Source organism: Rhipicephalus microplus, chromosome X (assembly GCF_043290135.1).
Source record: "Rhipicephalus microplus isolate Deutch F79 chromosome X, USDA_Rmic, whole genome shotgun sequence".
Classification (NCBI taxonomy): domain Eukaryota; kingdom Metazoa; phylum Arthropoda; class Arachnida; order Ixodida; family Ixodidae; genus Rhipicephalus; species Rhipicephalus microplus.
In genome coordinates this window covers 287,951,639-287,973,817 of record NC_134710.1, presented here as the reverse complement: position 1 = coordinate 287,973,817, position 22,179 = coordinate 287,951,639, and the positions used below count along the sequence as shown (strand labels likewise).

The 22,179-nt window shown below is 46.3% G+C and overlaps 1 protein-coding gene across 3 annotated transcripts in view; it reads right to left on the bottom strand.

The window, feature by feature from the left end:
- The window catches only part of LOC119161430 (ribosome biogenesis protein BMS1 homolog), a 166,620-nt gene that overhangs the window by 101,271 nt on the left and 43,170 nt on the right, over nucleotides 1-22,179 (bottom strand). For 2 of the 3 annotated variants that reach the window (XM_075879293.1, XM_075879295.1), the window contains exons 8-10: nucleotides 8,241-8,388; nucleotides 8,004-8,134; nucleotides 5,481-5,578 (exon numbers count right to left, since the gene is read on the bottom strand). In XM_075879293.1, the coding sequence (XP_075735408.1) occupies nucleotides 5,481-5,578; nucleotides 8,004-8,134; nucleotides 8,241-8,388 (377 nt within the window). The remainder of the gene's footprint in view (nucleotides 1-5,480; nucleotides 5,579-8,003; nucleotides 8,135-8,240; nucleotides 8,389-22,179) is intronic. The other variant, XM_075879294.1, reaches the window with a different exon arrangement.

Here is a 22,179-nt window from a genome sequence, read left to right as displayed (position 1 = left end):
CAACATGTGTTGTAATTTTTTGTTAGAGCTTGTGTAGCTGATTTCTTTGTTTTTCGGGGTATGGTTTGATTTAAGATTGGAGGAATGTAGAGGTGCTGACACCCCCTGTAAAGTTGTTTGTGCCTTGTGGCACATGTGTCATGCACAGAAGCCGTATTTCGGGGTCACGACTTTTGAGCGATAGGTGGCGTTGTGTACGCGAGCGGTGATCACCACTATCATCATCATCATGATATAGCGCAGGCAACGACAAGCCTTGGTAGCGCCGAGCGAAAAATAAGCTGTTCTCTTCTGCGTGTGGCGGTTGCCACGAACGGTCTTATTTAGCGTGGGTCCCCGGTGCGTGGCAACGCGAATTGCGCGTCGGGGGCCCTCGTGGTAAGTCAAGCATTGGCAACGTCACCTTGGGTGTGTTGTGTTTATCATGTACTGGAGTGTACGGTAATATTGTGTAAGGACGTGTTAGTGGGTTGGTGACGATTGGTGTTATAATTATTCGGCTGACGATATTATTCTAAAATTAGTTAAATAACTTTGTTGTTTAGTTTGTACCGACTGTGTCCGTTCACTCCAAGAGCGTGGTGCTCGCCATTTCAAGAACCACAACACACACACACATAAAAAAAACACTGTCATGATCAACTGAAATGCATACCTGCCAACCTCGCAGCATCAAAATTCGGGAGACCGCAGCGGGGGGGGTGGGGTTGCATAGCCGAAGTTACTGAGACTGGAGACTGACATCAGGGAGGGGTAGGGATGTTTATTTTGAGCTGCTACTTGAACCAAACTTCTTTACTTGTGAAGGCACCGGGCAGTTGCGGACTTCGCAAGCCTCAAAAAGTTGTCAGAATACACCTGCTCAAAACAACGTCCAGTTTGGTGACTCTTCACCATGAGGAGGTCACCTAGAGTCTGGTTTGAAAGCGAAGACCGAAATTCAGTTCTCGTCTTCTTAACCATGCTAAATATCCTCTCACAATCAGCATTGCTGTGTGGAATGGCAAGCAGCTGCAGCATCACCTTTGACACTCTACCAAATTTCACTTCTCCATCAACGCTAGTGATTATTCTCACTTCAGACCTCTGAACATCAATCCTCTCTTCACTTAGAGTCCTCAGAAATACGGTGTGCCTGCAGTTCTGCAAATTCCACTTCAAGAGCATCGAAGGCTTCTACTCTTGACTCATTCTTCCCCTGGGGCAGAATTTGCGGGAAGGACTCAACGAAGAGGCGAAGGCTTGTGAAAGATGCGTCGTTCAAAAACTTCAAATTAGCGACTTCCGCTTTATTCAAGGTTTCATTCTTCAGTGGAAATTTGTGCCGTATATAGCCACATGTGACAGTAAAGTACTTCCGAACAGTAGAAAAAAACTCCTGCTTCTCACTGGCACGCAGTCCTTCCACAACAATGTGCGGCTCTCGAGGAGAAGATCTTCGTTGGATTATTGGTTCTTTAGATCTTGATAGGGAACCTCCAGTGGCGAAGAGCAGGCTTTAATGACAGAGGGATTGACAAACCTAGCCAAAAGGTTCCTTAGGAACTGCATCAAGAGGGACTGGAGCAGATGAAGTTGAGCTGCCTGTGACTGAAGTTGGGCGTTGACTTTATCAAACACAGGGATGACACTCTTCAAGAAAAGTCCATAAGTGAAGTTTACATCAGAGGTCAGGAAGTACAAAAGCCATTCCTCACGGGTCAAACTGGCACGTCCGGTACTTTCAGATGAAAGCTTCACTTTCTTTGCCGGGGTTGCATCAATCTTGCCTCTTGGCTCCTTCCGTTTTTGGTGATCTCGCTGGACTTCGTCGCGCACATCTGCCGGAGCTGCAGCTGTCTTGGAGATCTGGTACGACCCCAGAAAGCTTGGGCGCTGCTGGCTTTTCGGCTTTGTCTCATTCAAAAAGAAGCGGACCAAGGGCTGTCACTGCTCCAGCAATCTGGTGAGACACCTTCCAAGCGATAGCCACTGCGTTGGCACGTGTTTCAAAATCTTCCGCACCTCCGTGTTGTGCATCCCTTGAAATTCAACAAGCCTGTCTTTCCGCTTGGCGCTCTTCTCAAGGTAGTAGAAGATGTCCACGAGCACCTTGTCGAATTTTGCAGGTAAGCATGCGGCTCCTTTCTTGGCCGCAAGATTTATAAGGTGGCACGGGCAGCCAACGACTATCAAATTATCTTGGGCTTCTTTTAGCACAACTGCCACGCCGTTTTTTTTTTTTTTCCGATCATCACATTCGCATTGTTGGCAGAAAATGCAATGCAGTTCTCAATCGGTATACCACGCGATTTGAGCGCGTCCAGAATGAGGTTTCCAATCTTTCGTCCGGTGGCCTCTCCATGGAGTTCCTGCAAACAAAACAGTCGGCTTTCCACGTTTCGCGATTCCTCTACGTAGTACATTGCCACGATTGGGTACAGTTGCGACCCGCTGTTGTTTCTTCCGTCCACTGCGATTGCGAAAGCACGGCGTTTCAGAGCCTTCGCCATTGTGTTTCCGGTATGTGCAGCCATTTCTCCGACGATGGCAGTGGTTTTCGTACGTCCGCACCCGTAAAGCTTCGCGTCCTCGCACTTCGGGAACATTTTCCGAAACAACGGCCCTGTGTGATCACTAACGCTTAGCGGCAAGTTGTGTTCCACAAGGAATCCCGTGAATAGGCATTCTGCACGGATCGCACTGTCTTCGCAGCTCTTTTGGAAAAAGCTACCGATGTTGCCTTGCCCTTCCGCAGCAAGAACGTAGTTCTGATGCTTCTGTGAAGCGATATTCACCTTTATATCGGCCTTCCCGCCGTGCGACACGGTCACATCACAGGCACACATGGTATAGAATCCGTACTTGTCACCTTTCCGCGAAGTCACAAAGCACGGAAACTCAGCTGTGTATGAGTCCAGAAACACTTGCAAGTACTTCTTCTTTGATTTTGACGCCGCCATCGACCTTCTAAGTGAACTCTGGAAACACACAACCCCCACAACCACGGCAGACAGCGTAGGCGTAGCGTACAAAATGTGGGGGCCAAGATGGAGAAGAAGTTCTGGCTAGGCACAACGGAAGCAAGTGAACTGAACGGTGGCCGGAGCAACAAGAATGCGACACGCGGGGCTGTCGGCGCTGTTTCTCCGAAGCACGCCGATATGGAGTGTGCAAGGCACATTGGGGTCCGCCTACCGCCGGTATACCAGCCACCCCTCCTTTGGAAACTGGAATGTGCTCGACAGTCTCGCAGTCTCGTTATCGGAGCGCTCGTGAACATACAGTGCCGCAATCTTTTTCCTTTGAGACTACCTTTTCCCTCGCCTTCTTTCGGTAAGGCCGCGAGCGCTTCTCGCGGCCAGCCTTGGCGAGTGCTCTTCCGCAGCACCGCCACTGCTGCAGCAGAAAAGGCTGATGTAGGCGCATGATCTTAAAAAGGGAGCAAAAAAAAAAAACAGCCTCTGCTGTGGTGGCCACTTTTCGGAAGATTCGAGATGACATTTGTACAATCGGGAGATTAGGTCCAAATTCGGGAGTCTCCCGGAAAATTCGGGAGAGTTGGCAGGTATGGAAATGTGAGCCTGCGGAAAACAAGACATCTTCTCTGCAACACAGTAGCATACTTGCCAACAGAGAAATTCGTAAAACCCCTGAGCGGGGAAGGGGGCTACCGACTTTTTTTCTTAATTTATAGCTGTGATAGATTTATTTTAACGACAAGCATTATCATGTTTTACCACCATAAGTCAAAGAGACGCGCTCAATTATTTTCCCCTTATTTTTGGCAACAAAAAAACGGAAAAAAAAACATCACGAAAAACAAGACAGGGTGGGGGGGGTTGCAAACGCAAATGCAAACATCGGCGTTGCTGTCTCAGTTTCCCACTAAAGTGAGAGTCTCAAGGTGAGAGCCCAAATGCTCCTGAAATTTCCGGTCATCAAAGCAACTAGCAAAAAAAAATCAATTTTAGTCAGAACAACTCGCATACGTCTTCACACGTGAACAGACGGGACGGGGCAACTGGCTGCTGTGAAAGCGTGGCTCATAGCTTTGGCTTTGCTCGCTACTAGATTCTTTGGACAGAAACGCCAAAGCACTTCTAGATTTTTTTTTTTACGTCTTTACCGCCTTTAATATAACGCTGCGTCAGCCACGTGCCCGGAGCTCGTAGATTGCTATCGCATCGCCGGGACTGCGGTTCTGTGCGCGGTGGTTGCGGTAAACGGCAGTTTTGTTTTCAATCTGCGTGCCTTCAAAACTAAGTTGTTTTATGCTATCTATGATTGCAACTGCCGCAGTTTTGTCCACAGAGTTTGCGGAAAGCAGTGTTGCTTTGGCTGATAGAGCCTTGGCCACGCGCACAGTTTCGTCCACAGCAGTTCTGGCAATGACAACCGCAGCACTGTAGAAGACTAGTGCATGCGCTGGTAACACGCGTACTTCGGTACAAAAGTTTATATCACATGCCGCGATTAGGAAAAGCGTTCGGAACATTCGAACTTTTGCGCGATGGACACATGAATTTGGCTGGGGAATTTCACGCACGGTTTCAAATCACCGAGACAACTGCACGTCTATATTAACGCCTCTCAAGTTCGTTTATAATAAAATACGGTAAGCTCACAAAAACTGAACTGCATTTTTGTCAATGCGGCCAGATCTCGCACACAAATTTGGATTTCCGGGGAATCTTTAGGGCAACCGTACAAACAGAAGAAACGGTCAAAATCCGGGAGTCACCAAGACAATTCGGGAGACTTGGCAGGTATGTGATGATAACACCAATACATATTGTTCTCTCCTGGTGGCAGAATATTGCACAACGCTGTTTTTGTGGACTCCACGACTACTTACGGCATTGCGCCGCAGCAATTGCGGAGGCCACGCTATTATACTAATTTTATTTTATTTTTTATTGGAAATGAAATATTTTTCGTGAAATTTCAGGCGAGATTCGTAAAATCATAAGCGCAGTCGAAATTCATACATTTTACGGGAAAATCAGTATAATTGGCAGGTATGCAGTAGTGACACGTGGGCAGCATGTTACCTGCTCCTCCCTGTGTCAGCATGTAATGATGTGACCATTCACCCATTCTTTCAGGTCAAATAAAGAATTTAATAATGGCTGGTGTGACAAAATTCGTGATGTGTTTTGGTTGGAAAACATGATTAATGAAGCTTTCGAACTTAGTTTTCAAAGTAGACGTTGCAGGCAAAAACTCTGCCAGTAGTGTAAGCAATTAGTAAATACTACAGTAAAACCTTGCTGCAGCAGTGCAAGCACTGCCCCAGCAGTGCTAGCGTACAGTGTTGACATTTTCAGTGTTGACAGGCATGTCATGCATTGAATCTTGTGGCCACTAACCAGGGATTCGAAAATAATTCACAGTAGTAAGAATTGTGTAGCTCTGGCTCTAATTTACCACAAGGTTTGAATGTACCTCAAAAACAAATCTTATCACAAATTCAAAACAATATAAATTACGAGGCTTACCATTTCCATAGATAAGAAACTGTAGGTTCCGCTGCTTCTGGGATCGAGCACGAAAGGCTTCTGCTGCTTTCTCCTTCATGTTTTTCTTCCATTTGTACCTATCTGCAAGGTGTAGACAATGAATAGATTTTAGTTCAAGCCAATGCATGAGATGATGTTTCTAATGATTGATGTAATAAACAAACAGCCTCTTTAAAACAATGTGTAATGATCAACAAGTTAGAATGAAGTACAATAAAAATGCTAAGTTAGCACTACTGCACTTACAAAGTGCTAGTAGCAAACATCAAAGAAATTTTAGTGTACATGGTAAAGAACTTCAGGAGGTCAATTTTAGGATAATCTAGTATCTGCAACGAACCCCCATATAAAATGCACTTTCACTCAACACTTCATGTTGACATGAGGGAGTCAATAGCAGCATCACCCGTAAACAGAAGTAGCCATTGCACATCATAGGTGCACCATGACAATTCTTTCGAAAAGGAACGTCTTTTCACTCATAAGAGAGTGCTGTTCTGAACTCATTCAAGTGAAGTATGAACTTCTGGGTGAAGGGTTATTTCACAATATAAGGCTAAATGTTTCTAAAACCAGATAGCAAACACACTTCAAATCGAACTCAAGAGCTTAAGACATCAAAATAAATACTGTTACGTCCCATTGCAACCACTGGCAAATATCTGAGAACTAAATGATAATTCATTGTTCAGTGTGAAAAGAGTGGTATTATTGAAGAGTTGTCACACTCTTCACATAGCCATAGTGTTGGATTTTTCTAACAGCAAATTCAAAAAGCCGTATTCGCAGTCGCATTTTCTTAGTTTTGAGCTCCATTACCATTGAGCTTCGCTTTATCAGCCCTATTTCCCATAGTTGCTATTTGTCATCACTATGAATTTTTGCAATAAATAAAGTCACCTTGTTTTTCAAACTTGAATCCTGAAACATTGGTAAGAGCTATAAAGCTGTCCATATTTACCTGCCCTTCATACACATTTTTATGATCGTATTTTACACACGCTCTTTGCTGCATGCTTATTTAAACATTACATATACATTATATAGTTAAACCCCTTTATAAGAGGCATGCTCTGGGCAGCAATTCTTGTCTTTTACGTATATGATATGTCTCTTATAAGCAGGGTACCATGTATGCAAATATTTGATCAACCCATATGTTACTGTAGGCACACTGGTGTCTCTTTTATCCACTAGTCTCTAATATCAATATCTCTTATAAAGTGGTTCGACTGTAAAAACTCTATAGCACTGAATGAGCCCCTGTGAATTGTGGGAAGATCTTTGAGAAAATCTCGATGAACTTGAGTCTACTCATTTCAGGGAGGACAACCAGTCTACAATGTCTTGTAACTCAAAAACTGTAAAAGATAGCTCACAACTAACATCAATTGGGATATCAGCCTAACAAACCACATCTGTGCACCAAATTTCATCAATTTATATCCATATATAACAAAAATAATTTTCACTGTCATGTCTCCTTTTAAATACCAAGTGGAACGAAATGCATGGGATGGCATCACGGTTAAGCCTCGGCAAAATAAGATTGATAGTCTACAATTCAATTATACAGCAAGTCCATAGGCTTTACGTATATCTGCCATGCAGCAGTCATCATGAGTATTTCTGCCATGTTGAAAGCTAAGCGTGCTTTGCATGTGCATACAGGTGTGCTTATCGATGCATGGCACATCGTAAGATTGCCAATGCAAACACATCTTCGTGTGCCATGCTGCTCAGACTTGAGAAAACTGGGGTGCTAAAAAAAAAAAATGCTTGCCGGAAACTAACCTCTATGTTACTAAGCTTCCTCGTGACTGGCGAGAAGCAACAGGTCATTCTATCGCTTCAGCTGCTGCCTTAAACTATATCACCGTGTTTACACTTGCTGTTCTTAACAAATGCAATATGTGATAGCATCAGTGCTTATCAAAGTACACTGTTTCATGTCATGTCAAAACAAGACAGTTTTCATGCCGTGCGGTAGCAGGCACAGAAAAACTGGCTTCATGTACGAGCTCCAAAGCTGCATCGTGGCTGTTGACGTCATTACTTTATTGCATTGTGATTAAGCTTGAAGCAATGAGGATGGTATGCTTAATTTATCAATCATCAACATAACTATGTGGCATTGCCTTGAGGCTTCAAAAAACCATCATTTCCCACAATTTGCAGTAAAATGTTTAATTACTTTCAATCATACAAAGTTCCCAGAATCTTTTTTTTCATGTTCAGTTAATTGTTTGAAAACATACTTAATTAAAGGATTTTTTGGGGTCCCAATCCCAACAAGCTCAAGAAGTTTTATTGTAACTTATTAAGAAGCATGAAATTTATTCCTCGAAAGATGAGCACCAAAAAGCACCTCTCCAATCTTCTGGACATGTAATGCTGAAACCCGGAGCAAGCAGAGAAGTAATACAATTGCCTCCACCATCAGCAACATCATTGCCACCAGTGCAATTGACCGCTGAAAAGCAGAACAAATAGGCGACACACTTGCCTTCTTCATCATCATCCCCACTACCATCATCACCAGAGTCTTCCAGGTTCTCATCATGTTCCAAGTCAACTCCATCGTCATCTTCGTCTGACGTAGCCTCGCCTGCTGCTGCACACCCATTCTGCCCCTGCATAAATAAGAGTAAAAACAAACCATTGAATAAAATTTTACAAAATCAGTACCACTCCATTATATAATATCCATCATTTTTATTATAACAAACTATTACTTACCTCCTCTTCACTCTCTTCCACATCACTTTCTTCAGCTGACATATCTTCATCAGACTCTTCGTCTGATCCACTGTTGGCACCATCTTCCGATATGGGTGCAAATGCTGGTCTTCGAGACCTTGATTCTGAATCCTGGACAGTAGCACTGCTTTGAAAAAGAAAAAAAAAATAAACACACCAGAGAATTTAATATTTTTCCAATAGCAAGAAGAAAGTACGTAGTCACATAGGACTACATGAAAAACCCCCCAACCCCCTCCAAAAAAAAGAGAGGTTTAAACAATACATATGCTAACTAACATATGCTAAATTTCAAAAGATCTTCATGGAGCAGAGACATTATTTTCATAAGTAAAGATCTTCACGGAGCCGAGACTTATTTTCATAACTAGAGTCGACAACGGATTTTTTGGACTGAAAATTCAGACTTTGTTGGAGATTTTGGACTTCACAAATGCACCGTCAAGGTTCCCATTGCACTAATGCATTTTCGCGATTGATTTTTTAGATGAATTCATATTCCGAAGTTTGATTTTCCAGACAAAATCGTTTCTTTTGAGCTATGCCGCTCCATTTTGAAAGCAGCCATGTTGAATTTTTTGTTGGTTTGGTCACGTTAGGCTTGCGGTGCCTAGAGGTGTAGCCTCCAAGATTGATAGCGCACACAATCTTCCTGTTTTGAAGGCCATGCCTGATCTTCCTTGGCTAGCAAAACGGCAAAACATTTCTTTTCCAATCAGCCTTTTCATCACCATTCATACACCGGTAGGTTGTTTTTGGACGTTTGTTTTTCTGGACGTCATTGCGCACGTAGTCGTGTTAGTTGTGTGTCTGCCAAGTGTAAGCCGTCGTGCGCATCACATGTTCGCTGCTGTTCGCCATTGCTCAGTGGCACTCCGTGGTCGCTGTACTCTGATACTGACTCGGAACACACAGATGATCTTGGCCGCGACAGTAGCGTTTTGATGGTGGCGAAATGCCGGAGGCTTACGTACTGTGCAGTGTCGGTGCAGGTGAAAGAAGCCCACACTGTGCTGTTAAATCCAATCAAACAGGCAAGACATTGCATGCATCTTTTTTGGGACCTGCATCAAGTTTCGTTTGTTTGGTTCCATCGAGCCATGAACATTGCTTGACAGCACCAACTGGCGGCAGCGATTGCCAATGCTGTTACCATAGCCCAAATAGAACCAAACTTGCTAATCCCCAAGAACGGCATGAAGCATTGCATTAGTGGAGATTTTTTAGGCTTTTCTAAACCAAATACTCAGATACTGACTTGGAACACACAGATGATCTTGGCCGCGATAATAGCGTTTTGATGGTGGCGAAATGCCGGAGGCTTATGTACTGTGCAGTGTCGGTGCAGGTGAAAGAAGCCCACACTGTGCTGTTAAATTCAATCAAACAGGCAAGACATTGCATGCATCTTTTTTGGGACCTGCATCAAGTTTCGTTTGTTTGGTTCCATCGAGCCATGAACATTGCTTTACAGCACCAGCTGGCGGCAGCAATCTCCAATGCTGTTACCATAGCCCAAATAGAACCAAACTTGCTCATCCCCAAGAACAGCATGAAGCATTGCATTATAGGAGATTTTTTAGGCTTTTATAAACCAAATAAACTTCACTTTCATGACATGACCATTTTTTCGAACTGCTCGATTTTTCGGACTGTTTCCCGGTCCCCACTAGGGTCGGAAAATTGGTCGACGACTGTACACTCAAACCTCAATATAACTAACCCAAATATTATAACGAAACATCTGTTATGATCAAGTAAATGAAGAATAGTCTAGCAATATAGTGTTAGGAATACAGCTTCATAATGAATTTTAGGTTATAGCAAATTTGTTTTCGTGTAAGATGCAAGTTTGTATTATTATGAGGTCTGAGTGTGCATCACAACACAGATACAAACGTTTCTGCACATTCAATTATATACATGTTAAAAGAATCCTAGGAGGTCATATTTAAATGGAGTTCCCCACTAAGGCATGACAATAAAAAAATACATTACTAATGAAGCTTTGCTTAGAGAAATGAAGTAGAAAAATCATGCCGTCACGCGACATTTTCTATAATCACTTGCAGCATGAAATAACACAATGTGGAAATATATGGGCGCACAAGGTAGAAGGAAAAGCACTTGACAGGAAAGACGCTCACTTACAACTGAACTTTTATTAGAAAACATTCATTGCACAAGAACACAAACGCGCAGGCGCAACCATCACTTCAAGGTTCCACCCCCCCCCCTCCCCCGAAAGAAAAGGTATATGTTTATCTACTTCAACTGAGCGTCTTTCCTGTCAAGTGCTTTTCCTTCTACCTTGTGCACTCCTTTATTTCCACATTATGTGGTACCAACTGGCCCAGCATTCCACTTTATTAATGAAATAACACACTAATGAAAAAAAACGCAACAAAAACAAAATGTAAAAAGTATATACAGTAGATTCCTTTTAAGACGTACTCAAAGGGACCACGAGCATTTGTTTGTCTCATCAGAAATTCCGTTCATGAGAAGTAAAGCTGTGCGCCGCCACCCGTTTTTTCTGACGCCATTCGCGCCGCCGCCGAAGTTCCGGGAGAGACCATGCCACAGCCGTGCAGTACTTGCGGCGGACCACCGTTTGTCTTATTTTAACCCGAGCGAGGAATCTGAGCATAAAGTACATCACTTCCTTTTCTGCAGCTTTAAGATTTTTCAGAGCAGCGTTTGTGGTGTCTCGGCTGTTCTTCTGTGTTCATGTTTGCATGCCCTGTCTATATATGACTTCGAAACAGTTTCTGATGATAAACAAGAGTGTTATACTCTTTTGTAGTGTCTCGATGTTTTGGCGCTCTTTGTGACGCCACAAAAGTGATTCACATGACATGATTAGGGCACATACTCCCGAATGGTCCTTATACGAGAAATACCAGTTGTAATTTGTTTTCTACGCTGCTTTACCATACATTCACCCCCTCCCCGCCCGTTCTTCCTCACATCTCGCATGGTATTATTACGAGGCAGTGGGCATGGCTCTACCGTCGTGGACAACAGTTCGATGAAAAAGAAGTGGACTCGCCGCGCGAGAGACTGGCAGCTCTGAAGCGTCACTTTGGCATGTAAATATAGGAAATACGCTCATTTCTCTCTTCCGTGTGTTTGCGAGCTCCGTAACAAATTGGTGGGAGTGCTGGGTAACGAAGCGCCATACAACGGAGCTCCGCAGTGGTCGTCAAATCGGAGTTTCCGTGATGGAACACGGGACTGATCCCACGGCCACCTCTCCATCGGCCTCGGCGACGCCCGCACCATCCACGGCAACGCCTCCACTGGCCCCACCCCCACCCACGTACGTGCTGACGCATCCGAAGCATCCTGGAACGTTCTGCGGTACGGACCAAGTTGATGTCGACGACTGGATAGCCGACTACGAACGCACCAGTGCTCTCAACCGGTATGATCCGACTCTTATGCTGGCCAATGTGCTGTTTTACCTGAAAGGCACGGCCAAAGTCTGGTACGAGAACCATGAGGAGGAGATCGGCAGTTGGGACACCTTCAAGGAAAAGCTTCGCGACTTATTTGGGAAGCCCATCGGTCGAAAGGCGGCTGCAAAGAAGGAGTTGTCTATACGTGCTCAGACGTCCACAGAGCCGTATATCTCATATATACAGGACGTGCTGGCTCTATGTCGTAAAGTTGACAACGACATGTCGGAGTCTGACAAGGTTGGCCACGTCCTCAAGGGCATAGCGGACGACGCGTTCAACCTGCTAATGTGCCGGAACTGTGCGACCGTCGACGAAATTATTGAGGAATGCCGGCGTTTTGAACTGGCCAAAAGCAGGCGGATTTCAAGATCATTTACTCGACTGCCGAACACCGCAGCGACGTCCTCCTGCGAAGATGGACTGTCCTCCCATCGGCAGTCTTCACCAGCGTCTGAAATTACGCGAATTGTCCGGCGGGAAATCGAAGCAATTACACCTACTCTTCCCGCCAACGGCCACGTCGATTTGCAAGTACCTCAGGTTTGCTTGGTACAGTCGATTGTGCGGGAAGAACTGAGCAATTTGGGCTTCGATGTCTGCGCCGTTGCTCAGTCTCGACCAATTGGCTTCCGTTCAAGGTCGCCGCCTCGCCCCAGGTCACCACCCCAAGAAAGGTCTTATCCACGCTCTCGCAATCCGGCCGAATGGAGAACTGCGGATGATCGGCCGATCTGCTTTAACTGCCGCCGCATAGGTCACGTCGCACGGTATTGCCACAACCATTGGTCTTCGTCCCGAAACCAGTATAACACTGCTCGCCGCACCGATAGCTACCGTCGTTTCCAACCTCCTGAGCCGATCGCCGACAACTACCGCCGGCCTCTGCCCGTCGATTCCTACGCCTGCGATGCCCCTGATACGCAGCACAGCCGCTCACCGTCGCCTCGACGTCACCAGTCTCGTTCGCCGCCAGGACGTCGCCCGTCGTCCCCTTCTCCTCTACGACGACGCCCGACCTCCCCGCTCAATTCTCACCAGGGAAACTAAGCGGTGCAGCTCTTGGAGGTGAAGCTGCATCCTCGGTACCGACCTCAAATCCTCTCCTTGTACTGCCGACACGACGAAATTTGATCGACGTCGACGTTGACGGCCTGACTGTTTCTGCACTTGTTGACACTGGGGCGCATATTTCTGTGATGAGTGCCCGACTTCGTCGCCGCCTGAAGAAAGTGCTCACACCGGCTGCCCCTGGCGTTATTCGTGTCGCCGACGGAAGAAGTCTTGCCATCACAGGAATGTGCACAGCACGCATCACTATCGCCGATCACCCCACATCTGTTCTCTTTGCAGTTATTGAGCAGTGCCCAAATGACCTAATTCTTGGTTTAGATTTCTTGTCCACCCATGCTGCTCTCATCGACTGTGCAACCGGCGTTCTTCAACTTGAACTGCCTCGACTTGGACCTGTGCCGTCCTCACCGTCACACCGCTTGTGCGCTGTTGATTATGTTCGGCTGTCACCGCAAGCCACCACGTGTGTTGCCTTAACGATATCACCAGCTCTTCCTGACGGTGACTACATAGTGTCTCCATTGGTGGATGTGCTCTTGGCTCGAAGTGTTGCTGTGCCGCATACAATCGTGACTATTGTGGACAACTACGTTCAGCTTCCGCTCCTTAACTTCAGTAGTTCGACCCAAGTTCTCCCGCAAGGCATTTCGTTAGCCCACGTTTCCCCACTTGATGCATGTAGCATCGTGGCATTGGACCCTGAAGACTGTTCGTCCCATACTGCAGCCAGCCGAGCAAACGCACCTAGCGACGAAATCACGATGATGATCGCCCCTGATCTTCTGCCCTGTCAGTTGGCGCAACTTCACCACGTTCTGACTACCTACCGAGATATTTTCGACTTCGATGACCGCCCTTTAGGTCAAACGTCCTTCGTGCGTCATCAAATACATACCGGCGATGCTAATCCTGTTAGACGGCGACCGTATCGTGTTTCCCAGTCCGAACGCCAGGTCATACAACGAGAAGTCGAGAAAATGCTCTCCAAAGGAGTCATAGAGGCCTCTTCAAGTCCATGGGCGTCACCTGTTGTTTTAGTGAAAAAGAAGGATGGCAGCTGGAGATTTTGCGTTGACTACCGTGCCTTGAACAAGATAACCCGCAAAGACGTATATCCGCTGCCACGAATCGACGACGCCCTTGATTGCCTTCATGGCGCGCGATACTTCTCATCTATTGATCTGCGTTCGGGCTACTGGCAAATTTCTGTCGACGACTTAGACCGAGAAAAGACTGCCTTCATCACACCGGACGGCCTTTATCAGTTCAAGGTTATGCCTTTTGGGCTGTGCAACGCCCCGGCAACGTTCGAACGCATGATGGACTCTCTTCTTCGTGGTTATAAATGGTCCATCTGTCTTTGCTACCTCGACGATGTGATTGTTTTTTCCCCAACATTTGAAACTCACTTAACTCGTTTGTCGACCATTTTAGCCGTTTTTCGTCGAGCAGGACTCCAGCTGAACTCGAAAAAGTGCAATTTCGGCCGACAACAAATCACGATCCTTGGTCATCTTGTAAGTGCTGCTGGCGTCCGACCTGACCCTGACAAGATTAGCGCTGTCAAGAATTTCCCTCTGCCTTCTTCAACCAAAGATGTTCGGAGTTTTGTGGGCTTATGCTCGTACTTCCGCCGCTTTATACGCGATTTCGCTACAATTGCACGACCACTAACTGATCTTCTCAAAAAGAACGTGCCCTTCTCGTGGGGCCAAGACCAAGCAGCTGCGTTTTCCACGCTGATCGACCTGCTCATTTCACCACCAATACTGGCTCACTTTGACCCGTCTGCGACGACTGAAGTACGCACAGACGCCAGTGCTCACGGAATCGGCGCCGTCCTCGCTCAACACCAGGGAGGCCAAACGCGTGTTATTGCGTATGCCAGCCGCCTTCTCTCCACATCTGAGCGAAACTATTCGATAACAGAGCGCGAGTGTCTTGCGTTGGTCTGGGCTGTAGCGAAATTTCGCCCCTACTTGTATGGCCGCGAGTTTTCAGTTATTACGGACCACCACGCTCTGTGTTGGCTGTCGTCGCTCAAGGACCCAACTGGCCGCCTAGGTCGCTGGGCTCTACGTCTCCAGGAGTATAACTTCGACGTAATTTATAAGTCGGGCAGGTTGCACCAAGATGCTGATTGTCTCTCGCGTTATCCGGTGGACCCTACTAGCCTCGCTGTCCATGAAGGCGATTCTTGTGTGCTCGCCATATCTGATTTGCACGACATCGGCACAGAGCAGCGCCGGGACGCAACCCTCAAGAAGGTCATTCAGCGAGTATCTTCAGGACATTCCGACCCTTCTCTCCGTCAATATGTCCTTCGCAACGACATTCTGTATCGTCGCAACATGAAGTCTGATGGCCCGGAATATTTGTTAGTTATTCCCCAACACATGCGTGCCACTATTCTTCAACATCTGCATGACGCACCGACGGCGGGACACCTGGGTTTTTCACGCACCTATCACCGCGTGCGGCAACGGTTCTTTTGGCCTGGCATGTATAAATTTGTGCGCCGTTATGTCGCTGCTTGCGAGCGCTGCCAGCGTCGGAAACGTCCTGCTCTCCGTCCGGCTGGCCTGCTCCAACCTATCGACATTCCCCCGGAACCATTCTTCCGCATCGGCCTCGACTTGCTCGGACCTTTCCCGACGTCCGTGTCAGGCAACAAGTGGATCGCTGTCGCAACCGACTATGCGACCAGATACGCGATAACTCGTGCATTGCCAACTAGCTGCGCTACAGACGTCGCAGACTTTCTCCTAAATGACGTCATTCTGCGGTATGGAGCTCCGCGCCAGCTTTTGACGGATCGGGGCCGCTGCTTCCTCGCAAAAGTTATCGACGAAATCCTCCGGAGCTGCTCTACCGAACATCACCTTACTACTGCCTACCATCCCCAGACTAACGGTCTCACGGAGCGTCTCAACCGAACTCTTACAGACATGTTGTCTATGTACGTCTCTGCTGACCACCGTGACTGGGACGCAATGCTCCCCTACGTTACATTTGCATATAATTCGTCAAGACATGACACCGCCGGCTACTCTCCATTCTTTCTTTTGTACGGCTGCAACCCTGCGTTGCCATTCGACACACTCCTTCCTTCTGCTACTATCCAACCAACGGTCTATGCGCAGGACGCTGCTTCTCGAGCCCGCGTCGCTCGCCAAATCGCGCACACTCGGCTCAGTGCTTCTCAGGCCGCACAAAAAGTCCGCTACGATGACTCGCACCGCGACGTTGACTACCCTGATGACTCTCTTGTCCTACTCTGGACGCCGTATCGACGTGAAGGTTTGTGCGAGAAGCTCCTCCCACGATACACAGGACCCTACAAAGTTCTCCGCAAGGTCACCGACGTCGACTACCTCATCACTCCCGTTCAACCGCACTCATCCTCTGCTACACCATCTACTGATGTTGTTCATGTGTCGCGCCTAAAGCCCTACTATACTGCCAGTCCTGATTGACTTAGGGGCGCCGTGACGGCGCTTTGTTCGCCGGGGGTGATATTACGAGGCAGTGGGCATGGCTCTACCGTCGTGGACAACAGTTCGATGAAAAAGAAGTGGACTCGCCGCGCGAGAGACTGGCAGCTCTGAAGCGTCACTTTGGCATGTAAATATAGGAAATACGCTCATTTCTCTCTTCCGTGTGTTTGCGAGCTCCGTAACAGTATTCCCAGGTAACGAACTTGTGATTACAGTGTATGTTGGGAGTTTCCGACTGCACGAGTAGAAATAACAGGGAGTAGCATACAAAAAATAAAGGTCAGAAACCAGGCTGAGAGCTCACGTCGCAATCGTGCTCTATGACATCATAAATGTCTGTGGATAAAATGGCTGTGCATAAATGTCAAAGAGTTATAGCCTGTAAGAAATGTGCTGAAGGGAGTGTAATAGAGAACAAAACCAAAGGAATAGGCTCCAGATAACTTCATTCTCCCGACAAATAATTCTTTATAGCAAAGGCGATGCATAAAAAAGGCCAGCCTGCTTCGAGGGTCTTTGTATATTTTTTTTATTGCAAGAAGAATCATATGAACACTTTCTACAGGCTGTCACCGTCTCTGTCATGTTTTGAGTAAAGTCCAATCAATAACTTTCCTACGCATACTATATGCTATTCCCATGGATAAAATTTCGCGAACGCTAGCAAAAAACACTGCTGAAGCAGAGATGAAATGAACTGCCCATCTACATCGTATGGAGGGCATATGCAATGCATCCCTCCACCTGAGATACCTGCCCTAGATTGCTCCTTAAACAGAAAGGAAGCCCTGTTTGTCTTTTGCTGGAAGGAGTATGAAGAGACGCTGAGGTAATTGATTGATATGTGGGGTTTAACGTCCCAAAACCACTATATGATTATGAGAGACGCCGTAGTGGAGGGCTCCGGAAATTTAGACCACCTGGGGTTCTTTAACGTGCACCCAAATCTGAGCACACGGGCCTACAACATTTCCGCCTCCATCGGAAATGCAGCCGCCGCAGCCGGGATTCGAACCCGCGCCCTGCGGGTCAGCAGCCGAGTACCTTGACGCTGAGGTAGGAGGCTGCATGGCTCGATCTACAACTGTGAATTTTGATTATAACGGCGTGGTGGCGAGTGCTCGCGTGCAATATTTCTGCATTCTTCAGCGAACGGCTCGTGTTCCCTGCTATACACGCTATAATAAACACATATCTTTTTTTCAGGAGCGGCTGTATTTGCATATATTACTTTTTGCAGTTTTACGAGATTATATGAAAAAAATTCGGCTGCGGACTAAGCTCGTTATGGGGCTCCGTGCTCATATCTTACGGTGTAAAATAAGAGGCCGTCGAAAGGTTTTCTGACCATAAACCTGTTCAAGTCACCTCAAACTTGGAGTGTTCTCCTTAAAGACCTGATATCAAAACTGCTTTAAAATTTCTTATGTTCATAACACTTCAGTAATGGACACTCTAACTAGTATATTATATCAATATTATTATTAATAACAATATTAATCTTTTAATATCATTTTGGAAAAGCATCACAGAAATACAAAATTGGTTTGCCAAAGCCTACTTGGGCTTGAAGGGCAGAGGCGACAGACAGCACACCACAAGTCTTAATATATATAACCACATAGACGCAGACACTTTTTTTTTTTTGCATATGTATACAAAATAAAGACGTGCTAGTACAGCAATGCAAGAAAAAATAAAACTGATACTAAGACAAGTAGCATCACCTAGCTTGACATTTGATCATACATTAATGAAACATCATTAAATATTTGATGATGCAAAGAAGAGGAAAAAAACAAATAACATGACAAATCATTATAACATCGTTATAATGCGTGCTGAGTAAAGAGAGAAAAAAATAAGAAAAACAATAATTATAGTTCCTTTAGTACACCAACGGCAACGCATAACCTGATGCAACATGGCAACCTTTACAAGAGAGAGAGAGAGAAAGGAAAGGCCGGGAGGTTAACCAGATATTGGCATCTGGTTTGCTACCCAGCGCTGGGGGCGGGGAAGTAGGGGCAAAAAAGAGGGGGTAGATAGAGAAAAAAAAAAACACAACTTTAGGTTCTGATACCGATCATGCATGTACCCGAGAAAAAGAACAAGTATAACCAAGGAGCTTAAGATTAATGCAATGAAGAAGTTGCTTCAGTATGACTTTTGATTTAGTACGAAAAACACTCGCGGGTAGTTTATTAAAGCAAGATGGTATGAACTAGCTCCGAGTGTGCTGACCATATCTTGTGGAACAGCGAAGCCTCATCTTTTGAGGAATTTGAATGTTATAGTAGGTCCGTTCGATTCATTTGCACCAGTCGGAACTGGTTCACGACTGTGCACACGAAGTTCAGAAATTGTGCAGCGTGAGTTCAGCGGTGCAGGCACAGCACGACACCCGAAACAAATGACAATGTGCCGACAAGGTGTTGACCTTATTTCTTTTCAGTTAATTTACACCATTCAGCAAACACCGACCTATGGCGAAACGCACACGCGGACAGTTTATGAGGCGCAAACATCTTGAAAAAAACACACCGCCTTTGTAGAGGTGGGTACGGCGCCTAAGCCACCTACGCCTAAGTGCTGCGTCGTCTGCTCATCTGCACGCACGGCTGCACCAAGCCGGCACCGTCAGCGTAGGAGGTGCAAGAAAATTGTGAACCAGTGCTGCACCTTTTCTGCACCTTTCGAAACGAATGGCAGGGTTCAGAGGTCGTCAATGCTGCACCGCTGAAAGGAATGGCAAAGTGCAGCACCTCGTGAACTGGTTCACGTGGTGCAGGCGAATCGAACGGACCTCGTGTCTTTCACAGTGTAGATGTGTTCCTTCCTACCTTTTGTGACATTGTGCGTGAAGGCCTATCAAAGTATGTACCTTAAATATATATTCAATGCCACCCAAGACACCCATGGTACCACAAATATATAATTCATCTCACTCATCACATAAAACGCTCAAGTAAGAATCATCATTCTAAGTGGTATGATAATGCTTCTTCATTTAATGCACTGAAAAGTAAACTACAAGCTAAAATGAAAGAGGTAAAAACTACTACTTTAGCAATGCCTTCGCTACATTTATGAAAAAATCCATCCAGGTTCTAGAACTCGATTAGTCCTGCATCGTCTATGCCCTCATCTTTATTCTCAATGGCCAGTCCTCTTCAAATCCTCAAGCTATAGCAAATACCTCTAATAATTACTTCAAACCTGTTTTTGTATACCGAAAACAGCATCACTCCTTCAGTTTCCGCGTGCACCAAACTACCTGCTTTTTTCCATCTTAAATTAATCTCTTCTGGAGTACATAACCTCATACTAAATCTTGAGCCTTCGAAACGATCTCATTTCGAATGTTGTTTCCGAATATGTTTCTGAAGTGGTATTCAGAATGTTGTGCTATCTTAATATAATATTTAAAAAACTAACAATCTCCGCAACAGTCCGCAGCTGTGGAAATTAGCAAATGTAGAGCCCGTATTTATGTGCGGAAACAAGTAAATAATACCAAATTATAGATATATATTTTTGCTTTCTATCAACTCTGAACTTTTAGAACATAATTATGACAAATGCATTGTAGAATACCTAAATTCACACAATATATTTTCACGATCACAGCACGGCTTTCGTTTTGGCTATTCTGCTGTTACACAGTTCCTTCGATTTACGCAGGACATTGCTTCTTCCCTTAACCACTGAAAACAGGTTGATGTCATATGTATTGACTATTCAAAGATATTTTACATGGTTTCCCAAGCTAAATATTCAGCTTTTTCACAAATTTTTCCTATTAAACAAGCTAGTTGATTGGATAGCAGACTAGCTGTCACGCTCAAAATTTGTTACGCTTAACGATGCGAAATCATCTGAAGTACATATCACATCAGGAAGAGGCCTCAAGGTGTGGTTCTTGGTCCACTGTTGTTTATTATTTATATTGTTACGAGAAGGAGACCGACTCGGAGGGGTAGTCACGATGTATTTACAGCCGGTAAACCGAGCAGCACCAGCCACACCGATTAGCTCGCGCCGGTCTATCTGCTTTGTCTTCTTCAACTCTATGCACTGGCACGTAGCATGACCCCCGGAGGCGGAGGCACAGTCCCGGTGCTTTAAAGGTCGTTATCTGACACATTCTTATAGAGCTTGATCCCCGAGACGTGTACAATATCACCGGACCGCATAGTAGATGATGATGGATAGATGGGGCTGATCTCGTGCTGACAGGTGTTACTTGACACAATATACGGTAGGGTCCCGTGTAATGAGACAGAAGTTTTTCTGATAGGCCCAGCCGACGATGAGGGGACCAGAGTAAAAGGAGGGTACCGGGAGCGAAATGTACGTCTCTATGTTCCGCATCGTACCGACAGCATTGGTTGGTTTGCGACGCCATCAGCCGAGCGCGAGCGAGCTGACAGGCATGATCGGCTCGCGCAATTGCGTCGCAGGCATACTCACTGGTGGATGAGGTGTGAGCTGAAATGATTGTGTCCAGTGGTAAAGTCGGCTCTCTTCCGTACAATAAGTAGAACGGCGAAAAACCCGCTGTGTCGTTACGGGATGAATTATACGTGAAAGTCGCGTAGGGTAAGGCAAGGTCCCAGTCTCGGTGGTCGGGCGACACGTACATAGCGAGCATATTTGTTAGAGTACGGTTAAATCGTTCCGTGAGGCCGTTTGTTTGAGGGTGGTAAGCGGTTGTCAGTGTGTGTTGCGTGGAACAAGAACGCAGAATGTCGGCGATGACTTGGGATAGAAATGTACGGCCACGGCCTGTGAGAAGCTGTCTCGGAGCACCGTGAATCAATATAACGTCCCATAACAAGAAGTCAGCGACGTCGGTTGCACAGCTGGTCGGTAGAGCTCGCGTAATAGCATAGCGTGTAGCGTAGTCTGCAATAACGGCTATCCATTTGTTTCCCAATGTTGATGTGGGAAAAGGACCAAGCAGGTCTAACCCAACACGGTAAAATGGTTCCGCGGGTATGTCAATTGGTTGAAGATGGCCAGCGGGTAGCAGCGACGGTGTTTTATGACGTTGACATAGGTCACACGTGGTGACATATCGGCGTACCGAGCGAGCAAGCAAGGCCTGGCCAGAAAAAACGGGGCCGGACGCGCTCGTACGTGCGGGATACGCCAAGGTGTCCAGCCGTGGGAGCGTCGTCAAGTTCCGTGAGAACACAGCGGCGCAAATGCTTAGGCACAACAATGAGAAGGTCGGGCCCGTATGGTCGGAAATCGCGATGGTATAGCACACCCTTTTGAAGGACAAAGTAGCGGACGGAAGCATCATTTGGGGAGGATTCCATACAGCTGATGATGTTAAGCAGCACTGGATCACGCTTCTGTTCTTCCCCAATATTAAGGAAGTCGGACACTGACAAGATAGAGTTCTCCGTGGGCTCGTCAGTGTCCTCAGGATTGTCGACAGGGTACCGGGAGAGGCAATCGGCATCATGGTGTAGGCGGCCAGATTTGTAGACCACCGAATAGGAAAACTCTTGCAGGCGCAAAGCCCAGCGACCAAGGCGGCCTGATGGATCTTTAAGAGAGTTGAGCCAGCAGAGCGCGTGGTGGTCGGTAACTACCGAAAATGGGCATCTATATAGATAAGGTCGAAATTTCACCACCGCCCATACAAGAGCCAAGCACTTACGCTCTGTGATCGAATAGTTACGTTCAGAGGCGGATAGGAGGCGGCTGGCATATGCAATAACGCAATCATGGCCATGTTGTTTCTGAGCCAGCACTGCACCAATGCCATGTCCACTCGCATCTGTACGTATTTCCGTAGGGGCAGCAGAGTTGAAATGTGCCAGAATCGAAGGAGTAGTGAGAAGAGCGACGAGAGTCGAGAACGCAGAAGCC